General features: G+C 38.7%; 1 protein-coding gene across 11 annotated transcripts in view; it reads left to right on the top strand.

Moving 5' to 3' along the window:
* The window catches only part of AKAP6 (A-kinase anchoring protein 6), a 661,506-nt gene that overhangs the window by 400,405 nt on the left and 234,194 nt on the right, over nt 1-26,907 (top strand). For all 11 annotated transcript variants that reach the window (XR_013162220.1, XM_077126982.1, XM_077126983.1 and 8 more), the window contains one exon: nt 10,314-12,077. Coding sequence is in view for 10 of the 11 variants with exons in the window: in XM_077126982.1 (XP_076983097.1) it covers nt 10,314-12,077 (1,764 nt within the window). In the remaining variant the exon portion in view is untranslated. The remainder of the gene's footprint in view (nt 1-10,313; nt 12,078-26,907) is intronic.

The raw sequence follows: 26,907 nt of genomic DNA, 5'->3' as shown, positions 1-26,907 counted from the left end.
TCAGTCAACGCATCCTTCAGCCACCTCCATTCCTTAGGCATCATGTTTTAATGTTCAAAGTCAACAGTTCATCAACACTCTCAATTTTAGATAATTTCATTGTTCCCAAGAGAAAGATAACCAATAAACACGCCCTCACCAAATAGAAAATCTAAACCTCCCCTTAACTATTCTCCCTCCCCCTTTATTTACCCCTGGTGTTGCTGTGGTAGTACTGATGTTTTCCTGTTACATATAGTCCATAACATGACTCCCAGGGGTGTGGACCTTCCTGGCAATGTGGGACAGAAATCCCAGAATGAGCTGAGACTCAGCCTCAATGGATTGAGAAAAACCCTAGAATGAGCTGAAACTCAGCATCAAGGGATTGAGAAAACCTTCTTGACCAAAAGGGGGAAGAGTAAAATGAGACAAAGTTTCAATGACTGAGAGATTCCAAACAGAGTCTAGAGATTATCCTGGAGGTTATTCTTACGCATTAAGTAAATATCACCTTGTTATTCAAGATGTAAAGGAGAGGCTGGAGGGAACTGCCTGAAAATGGAGCTGTGCTCCAGTAGCCGTGTTTCTTGAAGATGATTGAATAATGATATAGCTTTCACAATGTGACTGTGTGATTGTGAAAACCTTGTGTCTGATGCTCCTTTTATCTACCTTGTCAACAGACGAGTAGAAGATATGGAATAAAAATAAATAATAGGGGGAATAAATGTTAAAATAAATTTAATTTGAAATGCTAGTGTTCAGAGGGTTAAGGGGTATGGTAGGTATAAGGTTTTTTTTTCTCTATTTTTGTTTTATTTCTTTTTCTACTGTCTTTTTATTTCTTTTTCTGAATGGATGCAAATGTTCTAAGAAATGATGAATATGCAACTAAGTGATGATATTGTGAATTACTGATTATCTATGTTAATTTTTGTTTCATTTGTTAATTTTTTAAATTAATAAATAAATTTAAAAAAAAGTAGTCCATAGCATGCAATAGCAGTTTTCCCCCTATACCCTGAACTTATACACTCTCGGTAGAAGATTCGTACTTTTGTAGTAGTTGATGCAAGAACTTATTAATATTTGTAGTGTTAATCAGTGGGACACATGGGTCTACACAACCCCTTTCAATCATGTTCACCTTCAATATGATAATATTACTTATAGACCTGCTAGTGAACCACCATAACTTCTATCTATTCCCTTACATTTAAGTTTAACCTCATTAGCTAACCATTCACCTATCTCTAGCTTCTGTGTATCTCTAGATCCCTTATATTCTGTATTAGAAGCCTCTAATTTTACCTTTACCATGGTCATAAAAGTGGAATCATACAGTATATATCCTATTGTTTCTGGCTTGTTATACTCAGCATTTTATGTCCTCAAGGCTCATCCATCTTATGTGCTTCAGTACATCATTTCGTCTTATTGCTGCATAATATTCCATTGTATGTATATACCACATTTTGTTAATTCACTCATCTTTGTTGATGGGCACTTGGATTGTTTCCATCTTTTGGCAATTGTGAATAATGCTACTAAAAACATCAGTGTACAAATTTCTGTTTGTGTCACTGCTTTCAGCTCTTCTGGGTATATACTGAGTAGTGATATTGCTGGGTCATAGGGCAACTGAATATTTAGTTTCCCAAGAAACTGCCAAACTGTCTTCCATAGTGGCTGTACTATTATACATTACCACCAGCAGTATATAAGTGTCCCAATTTCTCCATATCCTCTCCAACATTTGGAGTTTATTGTTTGTTTAATAGTGGCCATTCCTATGGTGTGAGGTGTTATCTCATTGTAGTCTTGATCTGCATTTCCCTTATAGCTAATGAAAATGAGCATTTCTTCATGTAGTTTATAGCCATCTGTATTTGCTGTACAGAAAATGCCTATCCATATCTTTAGCCCATTTTATAATTGGGTTGTTTGTTCTTTTGTTATTGAGTTATAGGATTTTTTATGTGTACAGGATATAAAACCTTTATCTGATGTGTGATTTGCAAATACTTTCTCCCTTTGAGTTGGCTTCCTCTTCACTTTTTTGACAAAGTCTTTTGAGGTGCAAAAGCATTTGATTTTGAGGAGTTCCTATTTATATATTTTTTCTTTTATTGCATGTACTTTGCATGTAAAGTTTAGGAAGCTACCTCCTATTACTAAGTCTTGAAGATGTTTTCCTGTGTTTTCTCCTAGGAGCTTTATGTTACTGGTCCTTATATATAGGCGTTTGATCCACTTTGAATTGATTTTTGTATAGGGTGTAAGATAAGTGTCCTATTTCATTTTTTTGGTATTGATATCCAGTTCTCCTATGCCCACTTGTTGAAAAGACTATTTTGTCCCAGTTTGGTGGATTTGGAGGCCTTGTTGAAGATCAGTTGACCATAGATTTGTTCGTCTATTTCTGTGCTCTCAAATTAGATGCCATTGGTCATTTTGTGCCAGTAATAACCATGTTTTGACCCGACTGTAGCTTTATAGTAAGTTTTAAAATCAGGACATGTTAATCCTCCCACTTTATTCTTTTTTAGTATGCTTTTAGCTATTTGGGGTCTCTCTTCCAGATGATTTTTGTAAGTAGTTTTTCCAAGTCCTCAAAGTAGTTTGTTGGAATTTTGATTGGTATTGCATTGAACCTGTAGATTTTGGATAGAATTGACATCTTAACTGCATTTAACATTCCTGTCCATGAGCAGGGAATGTCTTCCCACCTATTTGGATCTTTTTTTTTTAATTCTTTTTTTGCATGGGCAGGCACTGGGAATCAAACCTGGGTCTTTGGCATGACAAGCAAGAACTCTACCTCCTGAGCCACTGTGGCCTGCCCTTATTTAGATCTTTATTTCTTTTAGCAATGTTATATAGTTTTTTGTGTAGGAAACTTTTATGTCCCTAGTAAAGTTCACTCTTAGATACTTGATTCTTTTAGTTGTTATTTTGAACAGAATTTGACTCCTTAGTTAGGTCATTGCTTGTGTATAGAAACATTATAGATTTTTGCACATTAATTTTATATCCTGCTGAATTTGTTTATTAGCTCATATAACTTTGTTGTAGATTTCTCAGGATTTTTCAAGTATAATAGCATGAAATCCACAAATAATGAAAAATTTACTTCTTCCTTTCCAGTTTGGATGCCTTTTATTTCTTTTTCCTGCCTAATTGCTCTAGCTAGAACTTCTAGTACAATTTTGAACAATAGTGCTGACAGAGGGCATCCTTGTCTTGTTCCTGATCTTAGGGGGGCTTTCAGTCTCTATTGAGTGTGCTGCTGGCTATGGTTTTGTCATATACGCCCTTTATCATATTGAGGAAGTTACTATTGATTCCTACCTTTTGAAGTATTTTTATAAGAAAAGAATGTCATATTTTGTCAAATACAACATCAATCAAGGTGATCATGTGACTTTTCCCTTTCAATTTGTTAATATGCTGTATTACATTAATTGATTTTCTTGCTTGAACCATCCCTGCATTCCTGGTATAAACCCCACTTGATCATGGTATATAATTCTTTTAATGTGTTGTTGGATTTGATTTGCTAGTATCTTGTTGAGAATTTTTGCTTCTCTGTTCATTAGGGAGATTGGCCTGTACTTTTCCTTTCTTATAGCCTCTTTACCCTGTTTTGGTATTAAAGTGATTTTGCTTCATAAAATGAGTTAGTGTTCCTTTTCCTCAACTTTTTGAAGATGTTTGAGCAGAATTGGTGTTAGTTCTTTTTTGAATGTTTGATAAAATTCCCCTGTGAAGTTATCTGGCCCTGGGCTTTTTCTAAGAAGATTTTTACTTATGAATCTCTTTACTTAGATTGGTTTGTTGAGAGCTTCTATTTCTTCTTAAGTCAGTGTAGCTTGGACATGTGTTTCCAGGAATTTGTCTATTTCATCTAAGTTTTCTAGTTTGTTGGCATATAGTTGTTCATAGTATCCTCTTATGATTTTTTTTTTATTTCTTCAGCATCTGTACTAATGACCCCCCTCTCATTTCTGATTTTGTTTATTTGAATCCTCTCTCTTTTTTACTTTGACAGCCTTGCAAGTGGTCTATAATTTTATTGACTTTCTCAAAGAACCAGCATTTGGTTTTATTGCTTCTTTCTATTGTTCTTTTGTTCTCCCATTCATTTAACTCTGCTTTAATCTTTGTTATTTCTCTTCTATTTGCTTTGGGGTTAGTTTGCTGTTCTTTCTCAAATTTCTCTAGGTGAGCAGTTAAGTCCTCGATTTTGCTCTTTCTTCTTTATTAATATAGGCATTTAGGGCAATAAATTCCCTTTCAACACAGACTTTACTGCATCCCATAAATTTTGATATGTTGTATCCTTGTTTTCATTCCTCTCCAGATAGCTACTGATTCTCTAGCAAGCTCTTCTTTGACCCACTGGTTGTTTAAGAGTATGTTATTTAATCTCCATATATTTGTGAAAGTTGGTGCTATTGATTTCCAGCCTCATTCCATTGTGATCAGAGAAAGTGCTTTGAATAATTTCAATGTCTTAAAATTTATAAAGACCTGTTTTGTGCTTCAGCATATGTTCTAACCTAAAAAAATGTTCCATAAGCACTAGAGAGAATGTATATCCTGGTGTTTTAGGGTATAATGACCTATATATGTCTGTTAGATCTAATTTATTTATCAAGTTGTTTAAGTTTTCTATTTCCTTGTTGAATGTCTGTTTGTTTCATTTATAGAGGAGGGTGGTGTATTGAAATCTCTTACTATTATTTTTGAAGTGTCTATCTCTCCCTTCACTTTTGCCAGTGTTTGTCTCATGTACTTTGGAGCTCCTTCACTGAGAGCATAGACATTTGTGGTTGTTATTTCTTCTTGGTGAATTGTCCCTTTTATTAATATATAGTGTCCTTCTTTATCTCTTGTGATATCTTTAAAGTTCTGTTTTGTCTGATATAGCTACTACTGCTTTCTTTTGGTTTCAGCTTGCATGGAATATCTTTCTCCATTCTTACACATTCTATCTATTTGTATTCTTGTATCTAAGATAAGTCCCTTGTAAGCATCATGTAGCTGAATTATATTTCTTTATCCATTCTGCCAATATGTATCTTTTTTTGAGGGGAGCAGGTGCATGGCCTAGAAATTGAACCCGGGTCTCCTGCATGGAAGCAATCTGAATCTTTTCATTGGCAAGTTAAGTCCATTAACTCTCAACTTTATTCTGTAAAGGCATTTCTTTAATCCAACATCTTATCCTTTGGATTTTGTTTGTCAGATCTATATATTATTTTCCCTATTTCTCTTTTTATCCTTTAAGTTACTCTAACTGGTATTCTTCAATTATGTGCTCTCCTCCAGACCTCCCTCTGTTTTCTTTTTTATTTTTAGCCGGCAGAACTCCATTTATTGTTTCTTGTAGGGCCAGTTTTTTGTGGACAAATTCTCTTAGCATTGGTTTTCTGTGAAAATTTTAATCTCCCTCAGTTTTAAAGGACAATTTGGCTGGGTACAGACTTCTTGGCTGGAAGTCTTTCTCTTTCAGGATCTTAAATATATCAGACCATTGCCTTTTCTCCTCTGTAATGCCAGTTGAGTATTCTGAACTCCATGTGCTAGACTTTGATCTCTGGGAGAGTTGACACCAGATTATATTCGTCTCTGTATCTCTCACAGAACCTAGATAATATCACTATCTAAAAGTCTGATGAGTGGAATTGAATTAAATAATGTGCATAATTCCTGCTCTTGATATAGAACAGAGCTATCACTGTAAGTTGGTGGACCAGGAATTAATCATGGAGATTAATTATTTGACTCTCATAATGTCAGCCATTAGTAAATAGAAATCCTTAAAAATTATTGTAGTGTATATGAAAATATTGAAAAATTTTTTTGGTATTTTCCCCTTCCCATTAGAAACTATGCTCCATTTTTACTTCCCATTTCCTTACTTACTTCTCTTGGTCCACCATGATTTAGAATCCTAGAGACCCAATATGGCAAAGCTGAAAGGAATCTGAACAATCTAGTTCACATGGTCCAAGATCCATGAATCTATATATTAGAAATTAAAGCACAAAAAGAATTATGTAATGCGATACAGGAAAGAAGAAGAGAGATGGATATGGAAATTTTAATGTAGTCATAATTAAAACACTGAAATTCTGGACGGGCCACAGTGATTCAGTAGAGAGTTCTCGCCTGCCATGCCCTAGACCCGGTTTCAGTTCCCAGTGCCTGCCCGTGTAAAAACAAACAAACAAACAAAACACTGAAATTCTATTTCTAACTATATTCTCAGTAAGAACACTAAATCAGGACACAAAAATGACCCTGAAGTAACAATGGTCATTAATATACCCTTGGGACATTTTGAGAGGGAGTTCTTCATATTTCTGAATTATGGGTATTAAATATCATGTTCAGTTCGTGGCAAAATGTAATGTTTATAAAAGAAAGACCTAAGAAGGCATTTGGAACTAGAGCTTCAGTTTACTTAATTTGGGTGAGGAAGGAAGGAAAATTTCTTGTTTCAATATTAGGGAAAAATAAATTTTCCTTGGTGTCTAAGACAAATGAAGACAACAAAAAAGTGAATAAATTAACCATCATTAATGTGAATAAATTACCCCCTACATAAAATATAACCTTCATCTAAAAAGCTGCTTCATAACATATTAAGTGAGTAGAGGTATGTCTGAATGGAGATATTACTAGGCAGCCCCAACATGGCTGAAGGTACTACACAATTAAATATGACATTTCTTGAAGGGCAGTAAAAGAACTTCATCTACCTCCATCCTCACCTGGGACTCATGCATTAGAAAATATCTGGAAAAGTAGTCCAGAAGGAAGCATTAGAAGTATTGATAATAGTATCATCAAGCAATATTTTAAGAAATGAGTTTCATTGTCCATCTGCTCTGAGAACTTTCAGAGAACTTTCTTTTTTTAAAAAAAATTCTTCTGTGTGGTGAAATCTAGAAGACTACTTTTGAATAAATATTCCTGAATAATGGTATAATAATTAACAGACTGTGTTAAAAAATACATGGGTAGATGCTTGTCACTTGCTCTTTAAGAACTGAAATGAATGGACTGTGTGTGCTTTTTTTTTAATGGAGGAACTTTTTTTGCAGGTTAAAAAATGAAGTATGACTAAAAAATACAGTTACCCCTGAGTGGCAGTCAGCAGTGCACAAGCTTGCTAGACTGGCTAGGAACAGGATGGGAGAGGGGCCTCTTTGGGATATGAAGTGTTTTCTTGTTTTGTTTTGCTTTGCATGGGCAGGCACCAGGAACTGAACCCAGATCTCCGGCATAGCAGGCAGGAACTCTGCCACTGAGCCACCGTGCCCACCCTGTATGAAGTGTTTTTGAATATGGTATTTGCTTTTCTAAACTAGAACTGGTTAGGGATTGCTGGAGACTTCAGAAAAGTCACCTACATACTCTGAGATGTAGTCTCACCTCATCTACTTATCTACATATTCATCTAACATCGACTGAGCATCTTTTATTCTTGAACAAAACAGCATCTTCAAGGATGTCATGACCATCAAAATAGAGACCAAATGAGTTACCAGGGCCATCACATTCCCTGCTTGTCTAGTGGCATGCAGCTGACACTTTCAGGGTCTAATTTTTACCTAAATTTTCAAATTTCTCTTTCTCAAATACATCACTGAACGCTTTTCCTTCATACTTCTAATCTCATATCAGTAGCTGAAATGCAGTACTTTTATGATGAAAATAATGTTGCAAATTTCAACCATAGTTTAAGTAGGTCTTAGTGAGACAGCTCTGGAACTTAACCATCCTTTATAATTCTGTTTCTCTTGTTTTTATAATTTCATTTTTGTAATTGATGGAGTTCTGAGTGCTGTACAACCAAATTTTAAAAATTAAATACAATCTGTTTTTAAGTTGGAAATTTCCAATATTGTTCTTTTTTAAAAAAAGATTCGTAAAGCGTAACTTTTGACCGGCTGACTCATTCCTTAGTATTTTTGGTTTCTGGCTTTGTTTAAAGAGTCGTGTCCAGATATGAAGCACAAGTGTTATACAATTTCATTTAGATCATTTTGTTAAGATTGGCAGTTAATTTTGATTTCTCACTTTGTACAGTGTAATTTAGTACAGGGCTACCTCTGGTCTTGATGAAATTTCCCTCCTTAATATATTTCATTACTACTATTAATTATACAGTAAGTAATAAGTGTGAACATTCATTAAAGACCCATCTATGTGCCAGACTTGTGCCTTATACATATTTTCTCCTTTAAGCCTCACCTCACCCCTATTGTATGATTTATCGTTTCCTTTTTACAGACACAGGAAATGTGGCCTGGTGACGTCAAGCTGCTGGCTTATGGTCACATTGCAAATAAGTGCTAGAGCCAGAATTTGACACTGAAGCTTGAGATTTTAATTACTATGGTCACCTAAAATTACATAATCAGAGGAAGAGATTATATGAAGGCATAGAGATACACTCCAAAATGTCACTCATTTATTTATTCAAAATGTGTCTTGAACGCCTAGTATATGCAGAACACTGTGCTACATGTTGCAGGAACATAGTGAATCTACCGTTTTATGTGTGATATATACTCTGTGTGATATATACGCTCATGGAGCTTACAAACTAATGGGAGAAACATTATCCAAATAATAGTAATACTGTTTATTTACATATTGAGATGAATGCTTAAAGGGAAAAGAACACAATTTTATGAGAGCTTATAATAAAATTAGATATACAATAAAATAATAAATTCTGATTTAGGTGGGAATTAGAGTAAGCCTGAGTGAAGCTTTTTGAAATCTGAGGATGTGTAAGAGTCAACTAGTTGAAAGGGTACAGGTAGGAAGCTTTCTGTACTGGGAAAACAGCATGTGCCAAGGCCCTGGGGCACGAGGGAACAGAGTGTATTCAAGAACTGAAAAGAGGCTAGGTATAGCCAAGAAGGGGAGAATGGTGTGTGAGAGGTCCTCTTTCATGTCTGGCCTTGGAAGTGTTCGGGGCTTTTAATCTAAAAGCATCAGGAATCCACTAAAGGATTTTAAGCAGAAAAGTAACAGGATATGATTAGCAATTTGTAAAAAATATTCTGGCAGCAACGTGGAGAACAAATTGGAGGAGAGGGCATGTCAGTTTAAGATAATCTCCAATGAGTCAGAGAAAATTCTAGCACAGAGAGTAAAACATGGCCTCTGGATCAGAAAGCCTGGGCCCCAGGCCTAGCTTGGCCCTTTAGTCATGCAGCTGTAGGCTAGTTATGTACCTTCCTTGGCTCAGGTTCCTCCTACATAAAGCAGGGACAATGGTACAGACCCCAGAAGAGAGTTGTAAGAATTAAATGAAAAAGTAACGGTAGGTATCAACCATCTCCATTTACAGATGGGGAAACAGGCTCAGAAAAGTTAAGTGAATCTTTTCATCATTATTATTTATCTGTATGTTGTGGAGTCAGAGTGAAGCGACTAGGAGATAAGGGCAAGATGAAGGTCTGAAGAGAGAGAACCTTCCAAAATAAAACAAAGGCGCCATAATACCCAATGAAAGCATCTGGAAAGACCAAGGCTTGAGATGACCTGCTTGAAGGGAACAGGCTCCAGCAGCCACAGAGGGGCCAGCTTCAGTGTCCTCACTTGCTCCTCCTTCAGGAGAATGGAGGTCTGCGTATAGAATGACCCTCTACTTGCCGTTTTCCTTCCTTCACCCACCAAGGGCACTAGATTAGACTGTCCTTCAGCATGGTAGGCATCACAGGATTCCAGGGCCCTCCTATTTCAAACAAATCATCAATCAAAAATCTCCTTATTTGTTGTTATTAGATGTTGCATTAATAATGAGACAAAAGCCTTAGTGCCATAATTAAAGATTTACAAATTAAAAAAACTTAGTTATTATACTTTTTAGTATAGGTGCATTTCAAATCAAATTGGTCCATCCTGAATTGTTCAAAACAAGGGAAGTTAGCACTTGGTATCTGCAAAGCTAAGTGCATATGGAGTGGAGTGCATCAGGACAGAGGTGGGGCTTGGGGAGGGGTAGGAATGCATACAGAGAGAGGAGAAACTGGAACTAAAACAATAACGTTTCGACACAAATTAATTTTCTCCAAAATTATCTCTTTCAGGTGAAAGAAAAATCCTTAAATGTTTCAGCTCTGGATACTAGATAAAGCAGTCTGGTAATTGATTAACATGCCTTTCTGCATGTCAAAACAGAAACAATTGAGACTGATGTATTTTCTACCTCTTCAGCAGCCTGTGCCGAGGACTCATTTGAACTGAGGTTGAGAGCGCTTGATGTTGCATTTACTGAAACCGTTGCCTTTGTGTTTCAGGGTCGGCTTGATTCGCTAACAGAAGTGGATGACTCAGGACAGTTAACTATCAAATGCTCTCAAAATTATTTGTCTCTGGATTGTGGTATTACTGCTTTCGAACTGTCTGACTACAGTCCAAGTGAGGATTTGCTTGGTGGCCTGGGTGACATGACCTCCAGCCAGGTCAAAACCAAACCATTTGACTCTTGGAGCTACAGTGAGATGGAAAAAGAATTCCCCGAGCTTATCCGAAGTGTTGGGTTACTTACGGTGGCTGCTGACCCCATCCCTTCCAACTGCAGTGAAGCAGTTAGTGAGAAAGCGTCTCAAGTATCTCTTTCAGCAGATGACAAAAGCGGATGTAAGGAAAAGAACACTTCCGCAGCTGATGAGCGCCCAAGCTTAACCCCAGGCACATCATCTTCAGGAGAAGCACAGACAAACGCTGTTCACCCTTCTGAGACCACGAAGCAAGAATCCAATTCCTCCTCCCATCTTGGTGCAAAGAACCAACAGCCTATTCCTTGTGAAAATACAATCCCCAAGCGATCCATCAGAGACTGCTTTAATTATAATGAGGACTCTCCCACGCAGCCCACGTTGCCAAAAAGAGGACTTTTCCTTAAAGAGGAAACATTAAAGTATGATCTGAAAGGCAAGGATGGAAAGAAGCAGATGGTTGATTTGAAGCCGGAGATGAGTAGAAGCACCCCTTCCTTGGTGGATCCTCTGGACAGATCCAAGCTTTGCCTGGTGTTGCAGTCTTCCTACCCAAACAGCCCTTCTGTGGCCAGTCAGTCATATGAATGTTTGCACAAAGTGGGTGATGGGAATCTTGAAAACACAGTCAAAAGTCATTTTAAGGAAATCTCTTCCAGCCTAGGAAGACTTAACGACTGCCCTAAAGAGAAACCTCGACTTAAAAAACCACAGGAGACCTCAGAAGAGGTACCTCCTTGCCGAACACCTAAATGGGGAACCGGTTCAGGCAAGCAAGCTGAAAATATGAGGAACTCAGTAGCACAGAATAGAATTCTTTCTTGTCCTTCCAAGGCCATAGAGGGGCCAGAAACAGATTCAGCTTCTTCATCCTCACGTGAGCTCTGTGATCAGGGAAGTTGGGATGCCAAATTGCCAGTGAAGACAGAAACATCCAATTCACCACCTTTTACTCAAAGCAGTGAGTCATCTGTTGGCTCTGACCCCATCGTGTCTCCATTACCCCTTCTTTCAAAACACAAAAGCAAAAAAGGGAACTCCTCCTCTCCAAGTCATGTCACCAGAAATGGTCAGGTTGTGGAGGCCTGGTATGGCTCTGATGAATACCTAGCACTGCCCTCTCACCTTAAGCAAACGGAAGTATTAGCATTGAAATTGGAAAACTTAACAAAGCTTCTGCCTCAGAAACCCAGAGGAGAAACCATTCAGAATATTGATGACTGGGAACTGTCTGAAATGAATTCAGATTCTGAGATCTATCCAACTTACCACATCAAAAAGAAGCACTCCAGGCTAGGCAGGGTGTCTCCAAGCTCATCCAGTGATATAGCATCCTCACTGGGAGAAAGCATCGAATCCGGGCCGCTGAGTGACATTCTTTCTGATGAGGAGTTGTGTTTGCCCCTCTCTGGCATGAAAAAATTCACGGATGAGAAGTCAGAGAGGGCTTCATCGTCTGAGAAAAATGAGAGTCATTCTGCTGCGAAATCAGCTTTGATTCAGAAACTGATGCAAGATATCCAACACCAAGATAACTATGAAGCCATATGGGAGAAAATAGAGGTAAGGTGGTCTTCTTAACCTGAATGATTTCTTGCCTGATTTTTAGATATAATGTTGGAAAAAGATTCCACCCCATCCCATCCCATTCCTTCAAAATGTGTTGCTATTTTGATCAATCTGATTCCCTGGAGAGAGAAAAAAGTACAATGATCACTGCACTGGATAGAGTACACATCACTGAGAACTGCCCTCATCGATGCTTTAGCATGATGTGTCTCTGCTTGGTTTAGAATTCTCTGTTAATATTGCTCAAAACTGATGTGGCTCCTGATGAAAGGAAGGGCCTTCCCTTGGATGTAACTCAACATAAAAAGAACAGGAACACACGAATAGAATCATTCCAGTTATCCTCAGTGCTCCTTCATTCGTTTATTCTGACCCCAAAATAACTTCTACATCTCCTCTATTAACTTTCTGTAGAAATAGATCAGATACTTTTAGTTTATTGGGAGTCTTTGTTTTTCTCTGCCTTTCTCCTCTTTGAGACTTCTGGCTAATACCCATGCTACCTATACCATATACTCAACTTCTGGGATGGAAAGTTGACATTTTGGGCAAGTCTGTGCTTTCTGAACCAAAACTCTTATGTGATGAAATCCTTGAGGGCAGATATTAAAAATTCTTAGAACTGAGCTCTGTAATATAAGTTAGGATTCGGCCCTTTAGGAAGTTTCTGGGCCAAAAAGATTCACTGTGATTATTGTACGAATGGTCCTTTCTCTGAAGGCCATCAGAAATAGATCCAGTTCATTGGATAATTGTAATGACTTCTTGTTTGAGGACAGATAAATGACTGTGCATTGCATTTGTATAGCCCTTTACAGTGCGCAAAGCTCCTTCCATATGTATTTTGTGTGGATCTCCACAGTCTCTCTGTGAAGAAGATAGGGCTAAGAGTGGTATTGCAATGGATAATAACTGACGATTACTGGGCTCTTATTTTGTGCTTGGCTCTGCACTTCAGGTTTTACATGCATATTTCTACTTAAGTCCTGTGAAGTAGGAACTTTTCAGATGAGGAAATTAAGGCAGAACACTGGAAGCTTGCTGAAGACCTCACAGCTGCTAAGTGTGCAATCAGTATTTGAACCCAGGGCCAACACATATCAGAGTGTACACCCTGGCTCCAAAGGCCCTCCTGTAAGGTTTAACTGGCAATAGTAGCCAGGACCATCATAGCTGCCGTGGTGGTGACTGGGCCTGAGACCTTGAGGGGAGCAGCCTCTGGCAGGGAGAATGTGAACATCTGAGTGAGGTCTGCAGTATGGACAGGGGCAAGAGGTGCTGTCAAAGATATGAACTGGGTCCAGAAAACTGGTTCCAGGCCTTGCTCAGTCATGAAAGCGTGGTGTGGCCCACAGCTAGTCATGCCCTATTCTGGGCCTCATTTCTCCTTTTGTAAAAGGAGATGTTTAACCAGCAGATATAATGGCTATTTGATACCAACTTCCAATGGTAGTGTACTTCACCTGGGGACTGGGCACTTGGGCATCATTAGTAGAAGGAACCATTTGGAGGGATAGCTGGTTTAAGGTAAAGATAGGCAAGTAATTTTTTAAAAATATGCTTGTTGATATTGAACTTATGGTAACTTTTTCATGAGGAAATACCTTGTGGGCATTTAGAAATACTGCACTGGAGTGAATAGGAGGTGATGGTTAAAAGAAGATTAAGCTCCTTGCTTGTCCAGCTTCAGGTGAGGACAGCTGCCAACCCCCAGGTTGGCCCACCATGGATATCATATCCTAGCTTAGCCTTCTCCATATAATGACCTGGAGAATCTATTCCACCTGCAAAATGTAACATGATTAGTGAGTATTATTTAACATGTTCCTTGTACCAGGCATCTACTAGGCACTTTACATGCAATTATTCTTTCACGGGGGCTCAAAATAACCCTGCAAGGTAGGGTCATGATTCTGAATTGACCACCTCTCCCCATTCAGCGCCCCGACGCAGGTCCCAGCCAGCATAAAGTCCTACCTTAATTGTGGCAGTACCTCCTTCATGGCCTCTCTGCTTCCATCTCACTCCCATTACAGTCTAGACCTAACACAAAGTCAGAGTGATCCTTTTAAAGCGTAAATCAGATCATGTCACTTCCTCTGCTTGTAGCCCTGAGCTGGCTTTCATCTCAGAGGCCGCAGGGCCTGACACCACCATTTCCTCTCTTGACCTTATTTCCCACTGTACTTGCCAGCTCTTACTTTGCTCCATTCCCACTGGCCTCTCTGCTGTTTCTAAAACAGGCGAGCCACATCTCCACCTCGGGACTTTTGTCAGTTTCCTATGCCTGCACCCTCTCCAGCAGATATTCTCATTTTTAATTCCATCACTACTTCTGAGTTTTGGCATAACTTTCTCAGAAAGACCTGCCTTGATCACCTTTTTAAAACTTGTAATCTGTTCCCTTTTTCTTTTTTCCTACAGATCTCATCATATTGTGTTAGTTATATAATTTTTAAATTTCATATGTTTTGTTCTTGGTCCGTCTCCCCCTGCTAGAATGGGAGTTCCATGAGCGCAGAGATAACTGTCTGTTTAGTTTGCTGAATGAATCCCAAATACTTAGAACAGTGTCTGGTACATAGTAGAGGCTGTTACATGCATAAATGAATGCATGACTTGTTTTATAGTGAAGGAAACTGAGTCCAGAGAGATGAAATCGCTTTTCCTAAGCTGCACAGCTAAGAAACCACAGAGCAGGGCTCCAAGACCCCATCTGCTCTTCTCTGCCCACTAGGAGAACATGGATAGGGGAGGAGAGATGACGGGTGACAACTAAAATTCAGGTTGTAGCCCAGTTCTAGGCAGGAACAAGGAAGAGGCATAGTTGGGAGACTAGGAATGGTCAGAGAGAATTTTCAGTAAAATTCAGGAAAAGGAGGGAGAAGAAACATTTGATTAAAAAAAAGGGAAATCAAGGAGAATAAAAAGAAAGGAAAACAAACAAATCTTAGATTTGTTTGAAGAGCCAGTAAGGACCTCAGTAAAGAACTGACTTAATGAAGGAGTGGAGACAGAATCTGGTTCATAGATGATTAAGAAGTGAGAGAGAGTCATTCTAATAGCACAAGGAATTGGAACATAAGAGCAATTTGTGACAACCGATGACAGTTAAAAGGTAGGTGAAATCAAATAAAAGGTTCTTAAAAAAATATTAAAGCTTATTTGAGGATAGAAAGGAAGCAATTAGTGGCAAGAGAGCTTGCGACAGCTCGAGAGTAGATAAATGTGGTGCACTTTGAGAGAGGAAGGGATGGTTTGTGCAGCTCTGGGGAGAATGAGAGGGAAGTATATTCTCCCTGTGACTCCGCCCCTTCTAAATGGAGAGCGGTGTGTTTCTGCTCCCAGTTCCTCCACCTTATTCCTCCTGTGCAGCAGACACAGCACAAGCAGAAGGCGCACGACGCCTGCTGACAAACCAGGGGCTGTGTGGGCTGCGGCGGAGACCCTGGGCTAGACCTGCATGGCCAGAGAGTCTTAGATGCTTATTCCACTCAGGCTGACCTCCCTTCCTCACGTTTGTGCCCTCCTTGTGGCTGGCTGGCTTTGTTCATTTGAAAGACCTCCTTTTAGTGCTCTTTTTCCTTTTGAAAAATTGATTTTTTTGAACATATAAAACATTCACATGGTTTAAAAAACAAACATTTAAGAATATTCAGGGAAAACTCCCTTGCATCCTTACTTCCAATCTTTAGGTTCCTGCTCCACCCTAGGGGATCACTGCTGGTTTAGTTCTTTTGTCCCGTAAGAAGTTCTTTATGCTGTGAACAAATGCAAACATATTTAATAAACAATATTTTAAAAATTGGGAAGCAAATTGCAACCTACCCTTTCTCACAAATAAAAGCTTCTCAGTTGACTCTGTGAGTTCCTGAGGAATTGTCCTTTTCTCTCTATGAAGGTTTAGGGGGTTTCTCTTAAATACGGCTGATTTACCCAGAACCTGCTGTATGGATAAATTAATTAAACATCTAAAGTTTATATGCACCCCTCCCATCAGCACTTCTCAAGTAATAAAATTAAAAGAGAAAAAAGGAGATTGATAAGCAAGACTCTTACGTTCTGATTCATTCAAGAAATAAAATAAAAACAGTAAAGAGAAAGGAAGGAAGGACATATCTGGACCAGCACATTGAAAAATTAGCTTAGCATGATATCTGGACATACGTGTTATAAGTAATAGGGGTTGGCAAGCTAAGGCCTGTGGGCCAAATCCTGCCCAGTGCCTGTTTTTATAAATAATTTTCTATTAGAGCATAGCCATTGCTCATTGTCTATGGCTGCTTTTGTACTAGGACAGATTTAGGTAGTCGAGATTGACCGTATGGATCACAAAGACTGATCATTTACCATCTGGCCTTTTAGAGAAAAAGTTTGCCAACCCCTGGTCTAGAGTGAGGAAGGAGAAAGGAAAATAATTTCTGATGAATATCTACTATGTGTCAGGGTCTGAAGTAGATTCTTCTTTCATGTAAGTCCTATACTAAAACTAAGGAAACGCTAATTGGTCCCATTTTACAGATGAGGAATCTCAGGTTCAGATGCTAAGGCCTTACCCTGAGACCCACCGCTGTGACGTGTGAGAACTGGGATTCCAACTGAGCTGATCTGGGGACGACTACTTGAGATGTATTCAAATTCTAAATTCAAATGAATTTAGATAATAATCACATTTTCTATTTAGAAAATGCACAAACCACGACTAGATCAGTAAGTGAACAGTGTGAGTTCCTCCTTATAACCTGGAAAGAAATGAGCTGCATGCGCAGTGGCCAAGGACTCATTCAGTAGTTACTGAGTGGTTGCTAGGTGGCTGGCAGAAGGCAGTACAGCCTCACCGAAGCATTTCAGGAGGGCTGTCCTTTGGGATCTACCTCAGGGTACACTTCTCACAGCATAGACTTCCTGTTCACATGACAGTCTCAAAACTCATCCCAGATGATATGACCCCGTTAGGTTGGATTCAGTAATACTGAGCCGATGAATGCACAACTAGCTGTGTCCTTTGATCCTCAGAGATATAAATGTCTTCAAATTGCCTGATTATGGCCTAGTGACTATAGTTCAATGAATCAGCTGTTGTTGGTATTTTGTCCCAGAGAAATCTATAACCAGATTTTTAAAACTTCTTTGTTGCCAACTAAGGCTGTCCTTGCAGGTAGGGTATTTCCATTTCATTGCAGGAAATACCTAGCCGAATGCTTGTTTTTCTATCTAGTCTATGTAACCGTGCAATCCCCCTGTTGTGGTAGCAGCACAAAGGCAGCCACTGTTGCTGCTGCCTAAAGAGAGAGCTGGCAAGTGGTCATTAACACCAGGGTAGCTTGAATGTAGAAGAGGTTTGGTCCTGGGTTAACTTGGTACTGATTTTTGCATATCGCGCCTTTCAGATGGGACCCATCATCTTTTCACTCTCATTTTGACTATATGTTGACCTATCAGTACACCACACTTATGGTGTCAGTCATTAAAGGGTGAGAAATAGGTTCTCTTTAATTTTTTCTTAGGGTGGTTACCTCTGAGAAAGGATCTACCCCATGCTTTCTTTCAGGATATGGCATAACTCTTCAAGGCTGAAGACAAGTCACCTTCTGGAATTTGCCTTTAAACAAAACATTGGGATGCACTCTTTTCTAAAAGTCCTGACTAGCCATTATTTTGATTTGAGATTCAAATGAGTCTCGTTTGAAGCACTGCTGCATTTTTCTTTTCTCGCAGCCCCAGAGTAACTTGTAGTCAAGCTTCTCCCATAAAAATTCCTCACTTGCCTTCTTTTATACCTGCACACAGACCAGTTTTCTTTTAGGTGGAGGGGTAGTCTGCCCTCAGTGTGGACCACCATCTCCTATGAGGGTCTTTTCGGATAGGAAGCCTTTCGAAGCTGTTTGAGTCCATTGTTCTTCACTTGGCAATTGATTTTTCCTTCCCGCTGACCTTTTCCTCCCATCACAGTTTCTAGTCCCCATCTTGTCTCTGTTTTCTCTGTTCTTTGCATCTCCTCTTCTATCCCCCTTTCTTAACTTTTCTTCCAGACTATAATATTCCCTAGCTGACACCTATTTTCCCTTTTCTTTTCCCTCTCCAAGATGTTCCTCTACTTTTACTGTTGTCCTAGAGACTAGATGCTATGTGCTTGAGCACCATGAGTTGGCTCTCCATCACCATTCAAGCTTGAACCTTGATCTTTTCAGTGCATTTCTTAGCCTTATAAATATATATCCAGAAAGTCAAAGAATTCTCTAGATGAAAGAAGATATGGAACAATAATTTAGTTAAAATATTAAGTGAGAAAGCAGATTCTTAAAGGACTGGGCAGGCTCAACTTTAAAATTAAAATTAGAAAAGATTTAAGGGTCCTAACTTCACAAATTGAACATGAGTTGACATTGTAGACAATTATACAAGAGGTAAGGTATTGGAATGCTAAAGGAGTTCTGAATTATTTAATACTATGCACAGTCTAAAATTTTGGTTTGGATTCTGGACTTAGAACCTAAGAGAGATATGACAATGTAATTCAAGGCTTTGTGCTATTGCAAAGACAATATTTGCCAAGTGCAAACGGAAAGCCATACAATGAGAGAGCAGAGGAAGAAAGATGATAAAAAGCATAGTGAGACCAAATCATGAAAAAGGAAATATTTGAGCTGAGCCTTAAATGACAAGTAGAATTTATATAGCAAAGATGAGGAGGCAGAATATTAGTGACAGAAGCCTTGGCACAAGCCAAGGTTGAGGACAGGAATATTCACAGTATGTTTGGAAAGTGGTAAAGAGAGATGCTTTGGCATGTTTTGGGGGTAGAGGTTAGGTGCTATAACAAAAAACTCTTATTTCTTACTGATGGCTTACCAATACCATGGCTGTGTTCTAGCTTACTGGAAAAAGTGGAGAGCAACCATCTCTCTTCTTAGAGACATGACTTGGAAGTAGCACACATCGCTTCTGCTCTCATTCAATGACCCAGATTTTGTCACATGACATCATCTTACTGCAAAGGAGTCTGGGAAATGAGCCTGAAGCCTGCTAAAATTGGAAGTGGGGAGGTGATTCTTAAATTTACCTTTAGTTAGAACAGAGTTTGTCAAAGGGAAGGAGATATAAAGTTGAAAAATATAATAGGGCCAAAATATGAGGGACTTTGAATTCCAAGTGTTGTATAGCACAGACACAAAATAAATACTTGTCTAGTGAATGCATGAATGAATGAGTGAATGAGTGAGAAATATTGTTGAGTTTGAACTGCATCCTTTAGGGCAGGAGTTACAAACTAAAATGACTCAGAGTCTAGGCAGATAACAGAGAAAGAGTTATGCAGTCAGGTGTAAAATGAGGAGTGGTGGAAACTGAGGCAAGTGGGGGTGGGGTGGGGGTTGGTGCAGGTGCAGAGGCTAAGGGGCAGTCACTGCTCAGCCAGATGATTGTTGTACAAGAATGTGGACCCTATGTAGCCAGATCTTGCAATTTTTAAACAAGAAGTAAGAAATCTTGGTTTTATTTGGCATATTCCAATTTTTAATGTTGAATCTGAACATTAAAACAGACCAAATAATATACATCTATGGGATAGATTTGACCTCCAAGTCACTACTTCGTAATCTTTGTGAGGATGGAAGCAATTTGCAAATTTTTGTCCAGAGAGGTGGTAGATTAAGCTGGCTAATCTGGCTATTGAGTGCTGGCTGCATCTCTACTGCAGTGTTTCTAATTGTGGCTGCTCATTATAATCACCTGAGGAGCTTTTTAAAAATTCCAATCTCAGGCTCCACCCCAGACCACCCAAGACCATTTAAATCAGAATCTCTGGGGTGGGTATTTTTTTTAAAATCCTCAAGTGATTCCAACATGCAGCCAAGGTTAGGAGCTGGTGATCTAAAACTAATTTTCAAGCTTATTGCCATAGCCTGGACATGTGATAAAAGTATCTGACTTGTGGTTTTGGAAGCAGACTAAGGAAAGAAATGGGGGGAACAGATTTTATGACGAATGAATAGATAAGATTTTGTGGCTGTTTTAAAATAAGAGAATGGAAGTGGGAAAGGGTTAAAAGCTTAGATTTCAAGCTATTTGGGGGTTGAGAGATGTAAGGAATTTAGCAGATGTCTCCAAGGGACACAGGAAGAAATTAAGATACACAGGATAGGGAAAAGGTAAATGTTGACTTATACGTAAACACTGAGGCCCAAATCCAAGTTGACAATTCTAAATCAACAAAGCATTTTTAAAGATAAGGCTATGAAATCCTTTTGAAGGATAATGATAATCTTTTGTGTTTATTTTATTTGGTGCCATGCCAGGAAACAGCATGTAGATTAAGATTGCTGATGGATTTGTTGAGAAAGCATGTCAAGCCCATTGCTCAAGGCTGGTGCAGGACAACCCCAGGGATCCAAAGCCGATTCCTTCCTAGTGAACACATTTGTTTCAATTCTGCGTCCATTTGGTTTCTGCAGAGCCTTTGCTGGGCTTGGCCTCATCAATGATGATTTCGCACCACCGTGAGGCTGCATGCAGTTACTGCATCTGATTTATGGCCTCTGAAATAAATAGGGAAAGGTGATCTGCTCCCTATTATTTGTAGTTTTAAAAAATCGAGATGAAAATAGTTCTTTGTTATTTTCTGGTATGGAAAATTTACTATTAAATAACATCTTGTTGTATCAATATGATGACAGAATCCACTTCACTTGATAGCAAATATTTCTGTGATGATGAAAGTAAAAAGAGGAATAAAATTAGTGTTGCAATTTTTAATTCAAATAAAATTATTCTTAGGGCATTAGTGAATTTTTCTTTAACCCTAAGCCTAAAGTAATTACTTTTCGTTGCTGGTAGGATGTTTTAGAAAAAAATGATAAGACAATCGAAAAATGGATTTTTATAGCCCACTTACAACATGTCGGGCAAGGTGTTGAGGGGTTCGTTAATTTAATCTAGCATCATATTTAATTCTCAAAAAACTAACTGATGTAGACCCTGTTATACTGTATCCCCATTTTACCAATGAGGAAATAGAGACAGAGGGAAATTAGTAATTTACTTAAGGGTATAGGACTTAAAGGAAGGAACTTTGGGATGAATTCACAGCCCCCTCCTTTTAAATTATGAAACCTTGACAAATTCATTTAAGGTTTACTATATAAACCTCCTAGTCTTTAAAATTGAAAATTAATTATATTTATCATGCCGTTGCACAGACTATTATATGAAGTGAAATAGTTTATGCAGAGGCTCTTTGTGAACTCTAAAGGGTTATGTAAATATTAGTCTTACTATTATCGCGAGTCTTCCCGTGAATCCAGGGAAGTTGCATCATCTATAGGAGAAAGAACAAGAATAAGAATAATAATTGTGTCCCTCTTTAGTGCTGTGACCTTGGACACTTCACCCCCCAAGCCTCAGCTTTGATAAATAAATGTGAATAAAGGAATTGATTTGTATGACCTCTAAGATACTTAGTTCTGAAATTTTATGAAAAACCAACTATGAAGCATAACTAAGAGAAGCAGTGATTTCTCTGTAAAATATTTCCTGAAATATATCACTTCCACATGGCTGGCTTTCTGTTCTGTGGGATTCTGGGTGAGTTCCCTTTAGAAACTCCAAATGGTGAGTGACTATGAGTCTATGATTTTAATGAACCTGGAGTTATGAAAAAATTCCTGCTGCATTCCTAGCACCAGAATATGACAAGAACCAGACTCGCTGGAGGAATGTGACTCGGGCTAGAATTTGTAAGATGCCATGAGGCTGTTTAAATGGTGACAGTGAAAAAGTGAGTAACTCAGAATCAAATATAGAGTAACCTAAATTTAAATTTATGGCAAATAAGGTCAGCTAAATAAAGCAGATTGGAAGCATCCACCCTGGCAGACTTGCCATGGCAGGGTCTTGAAAGCAGCGGTCAGTACCTTTGCCTGGGCTCTGCTCAGATCATCTGGGGGAATATCCATCCGGCATTGTGGTCTCAGCGTGGAGGCCACTCATGACATCAGACCATGTTGAAGCTGTGGATCTCAGTATCTAAAGATGATGGGCCTGAAATTTGCATGGTGAAAGAGAATCTTTACCCAGGAAAGGTGCTGGCTGCAAGCTCAGGCCCCCATGCTTTCCTTCCTTCGGGTTGATGTGTGGGAAACTATTTTTTAGGCTTTACCATTTGCCGTCATTATTTATCTAGGACTAGAGGAAGTAATTGTTATTTTCTTTTTTTGGGAAATTGTTATTTCCAGATTTGTCTGGAGAGTATTCAGTACTACTTACTTCAGAGAGGTGTGTACGTATGCACACATGAGTGTGTGTGTGTGTGTGTGTGAAAAAGGGAGACTGAGAGAGAGAGAGGTATATGGTCATGATTATTAATATAATTCATTCCCCCTTTCTTCCTACCGAGTCTATTACCTTATAGCAATAAAGGTGACAAATTAAATCATCATTTTTTTGGCTTTTGATTTCTTTACTTTCTATGGCGTACAGAAGACTATTTGCACTCTACCAAAATAAAGTGTCATTAAAGCCGTTTTCTTTTTCCTATCCTCACTATATCCCAAGTTTTAAATTGTTTGGTGCATGCCATTGTATTTAAGTGACTAATTGATCAGGGTCTTCTTAATGGAATGCGGGGCCCCCCATGAAGACTCATGCTGTCTTCAGCCTGCTCACTAGGCACTCTTTAATATGGGGAAATATGGCAGGAAAAACTGCAAGAATGGTTTTATTCAGTGTAGCAAAAGGACGCATGTCAAGGAAAGTAGTTGGAACTCTATGGTAAAGGAAAAGGTGCAGTTGATGCAAGAGAATTCTGGAGTGATGTGTATTGATGGGAGAGAAGGCTTCTTTGGCACTGGATGGTGTGAAGCATGGCGCTAAAAATGCAGGTTCTGAAGCTATATTGCCTACGTCCCACCTCCCAGCTCTACTACTTACCGCCTGTGTTATCATGAGCCCCAGTTATCTGTACCTCAGTTTCCTCCTCTGCAAAATAGGGCTAATAAGTGTATCTACCACTTGTTGGGGAAGATTAAATGTATTTAAATGTATTAAAATGTGTAAAGAGCTCAGAACAGTATCTGGCATATATATTAGCTCTTGTGTTTGTTATTGTTGTTGAGGTTGTTATTATTATTATTATTATAAAAAATTACCATCATTCTTATTGTTATTATGGGACAGGAGGTCAGCCCTGAACAGCTGATTGTCTGTAGATGACTTTGGCCTTTGGAGATCAGATGTCACTGTCCTCTTTTCTCCTACCTTTGGCCAATATGAAGTTTCAGCTTCCTACACAACTCTCACCCTCCATGGCCACGGCCTCCCTCCCCCTTATTGTCACCTTTAATGGTGGGCCCAGATTCCTGTAGCCCTCTCCTCTGTGAAACTCTGGGCTTCCTGCCTTGAAAGCTGATTCTTATGTTCTCTTCTAATTGTCCCAGTACACCATAATTTTAGTTAATACTCTTCTCTGACATCTTAGGAAGTTTATGATGGGGAATTTATGCTATTAATGTGCATTCAGACAAATACAAACAGCTTTTTAGTTTATAATATTGCCACATAACAGCCAGCCCTTATGAGTAATGATTCCCACAGCCCTCTTTAGTGAGAGATAGGGTCATTACAATGTATTATGGGAAGAAAAGGAAAGGCCTCGAATGGGTTTCGAATTTTTCCCTCAAAGCTCAGACTGCGAAAGCAGGAGAGATAAGAAGGTGCATTGGAAATGTAGTGGGTTGGGATGACTTGCTGGGAGATGAGCACTTGAGCTGCATCTTGAAGGCATTGGAAAGGAATTTGTGAGACCCCAAAGAGCAATTCCCTGCTCAACAGGAAAGAAAGGATGCATTATCTAAACATCTCTGGCTTTGGCAGAGGTTCCATATCTGAGCTCATGGTTGTTAACAGAAGGGCATCAGAAACTGTTCAGCTCAAAGCCCTCATTTTACAACTGGAAGTTGTCTCTCGAAGTCCAGAGATATTCCCATCAGAATATCTTGTCTCCTGGTTATACCACATCTTGCAAGCTTGTCCCAAAGGGGCTGCAAGTACTTTTTTTCAATATAAATACTAAAATGTTCCTAGTGCACCTTTATTTTTGTAGCCCTGAGAGACTATGAAACAAGTTTCCCTTCTCTTGTCAAAGTCTTCCCACCATTTCTCCTTTTCAGTCTCTAATCTTTATCTAGCCTCCCTCATCCTGTTATTTTATTGAAAGTCTGGCAGCTGGGTAAGATCACTCGTGAATGCCCACTGCTTCTGAATTTTATGTTTAAAGAGTTTCTCAGTGGATTTTGAGACACAGTCAGTGTCAAGAATCTCTGGCTCAGACAACGGAATGAAGGGCCGGGGTGAAGAAATGTGAGTTCATTGCACTCTTGGGCCTCGTGGTGCAGAAGATACACGTAGACACCCTTTTACCCACTGCTCCTAGGTTATCTCATGCCCATGTTCTCCTATATACTTGTGTACTACTTTCTCTAACCATCAGAGTTCCAGGCTTAGACAACCAGCTGCTTTATTAGACAACTCAACCATAATGAGTTTGGAAAATAAAGTCATGATATCTATCACTTGTTCATCTCCTTTCTGCAAACCATTTCTTCCTTCTGAATTTCTTATCCATTTCATGAAACAATTCCTCCAAACAACCTAGAATGGTGACAGTTCTCTTACATTCTAATATCTTTCTTATCTGTCTCATCCAGCCTCTAGCTCTCTTTCTAATCTGGCCTTTTTTTCCCCAAGTTCTCTGATGCTGCATTAGTCGAGGCTCACATCAACTTTTTCATGAAGTACTCTAGCAGCCTTTTAACTGGCTTTTCTGTTCACAGCCTGTTTATACCCCAACGATCCATTCTCCACACTGCTGCCAGAGTGAGTCTTTTAAAAAGCCAAACCGATTCTTACTCCACTGCTTCAAAACTCCAAAGACCACCCTATTGTCCTCAGGATAAAGTGCAAACTCCAGAGCATATGTAAGAGGCTTGGCTCCTGGCCAGACTCCAACCTCATTTCTCAGCATTACCTACTTGCCTCCAGAGCTTCATATTTAACTACTTAAGAGTTCTCAGAATGAGCCGTGTTCTCTGGGACTTTATTTGTCAGGAAGGTTCTTCTTTGCTCCCTCCAGCCCCCTCTATTCTTTTTCTGAATCACTTGTACCTCTTATTTTTTAGGACTCAGCTTAGTTGTGATTTCCTCCAGGAAACCCTTCTTGATACCTCTAGATGGAGTTAAATGCCTTTCCAGTGGGCTCTCAGAGTAGTTAGAATGATCTGTAACAGAGGTTCTCAGAGTACTCCAGCTACTCCTGGCAGTTCCCAAGGTCCTTTCAGGGGGGCCACAAAGTCAAAACTATTTTCATGTTAATACTAAAAGCATAGAGAAGTTTTACAGAAGCTATGTGACGTGAAATTGTAACAGATTAAATGTAAAAGTATAAATGAAAACCCATGTGTTTTCCAGTAAACCAGAAATTAGCAAGATTTGTGTTCATGTAAAAGAATGCCATTCTATTTACTACTTAAAAAAAAAACAGTTATTTTTCATGGCATGTATTAATTGTGTCAGCATGTATTAGATTATTATTTTAAAATAAATTAATAAATATTTTTTGAATTTTTAAAGGTATAAATATTGATAGGTATAACCCACGTAAACCAAAGCCCATTGGGCCTGCAATAATTTTTAGGTGTCTAAAGGATTCTTGAGGCTTAATAAAAGTTTCAGAAATGTTGATCACACTGATCGTTTTTATAGGTACTGTGCTGTAAACTCTGTAAGATACTATGGGTCTTTTGTCTGCAAGTACCAGGTTCTGACATAATGTAGGGAACATTGTAAGCTCTCAATAAGTATTTGTTGAATAAAGGACTTAATACATGCAAATGCATTTTGTTTGCACATATATGAAGTTTGAATATAAAAAGGGAGTTTAATCTTTACTTCAGCTGACCTAATGCTATCCAACCCAGATTGTATACACAATTAGTTAAACCATATTATTCTCGAAAACCTGGGCTGTCCCTTTTCTGAACTCCAGAAATCTTGCCCCAAGTATGTCTATTCAAACTTTAAAATAAGCAGAGTTCTGTACTTGAGGACAAACACAACACCTGAGTTCATGTTCTAACTCAGTTACCATCTAGTTGGTATTAGTCAAGTACTTTACCTTGCTGAGCCTCAGTTTCCTCACCTGTAAAATGGGGAACATTGAGCTAGATGGATTCACACAGCCTTTTGAAGAATAGGTATGTGATTCATTATAATTTCCACAGGAATTCTTCTTTTTTCTTTTCTCCTTTTTCAGCAGATGCTTGTAGATAATTCTCTTTTCATTCTCCCCGGATCTATTGATGGCATGGTGCCTGAATGGTTGACTGTCTGCTGACTTGCTGCCCTGCAGTTCTCCAGTAGAAAGTTGATTAGAGCATTTTCTTGTTCAGTGTGATAAACTCTCCACCTGGAATCCCAATTTCTTCATCTAAAAATAGCTTTGTCATTACTAAAGAACTATGTGTGGAGATTACTTATTAACATTCAGATATAAACAAGTTGACAATCACATGCAATTTTTTGAATAATCTTAACATTTTACAAACACTGCCATCTAGCCACATGCATTCTTATTCCAGATACTTGATTTGCAAGAAGGTCTTACTAACCAGGAAAATATTTAGAGCTAATCTAAACACAGGATTATAACAACATTTTTAGCTTTGTACTTTAGTATCAAGGAGCCGGTAGTTTTCATCAAGACTTTATGGACATGTCAGGAAATGTTGTTTGTTAAAATTGATTGACGGGTGGTTCAGTGGTTAGAATGCCT

Source organism: Tamandua tetradactyla, chromosome 14, assembly GCF_023851605.1.
Source record: "Tamandua tetradactyla isolate mTamTet1 chromosome 14, mTamTet1.pri, whole genome shotgun sequence".
NCBI classification, from domain to species: Eukaryota; Metazoa; Chordata; class Mammalia; order Pilosa; family Myrmecophagidae; genus Tamandua; species Tamandua tetradactyla.
This window is presented reverse-complemented; position numbering and strand designations above follow the sequence as displayed.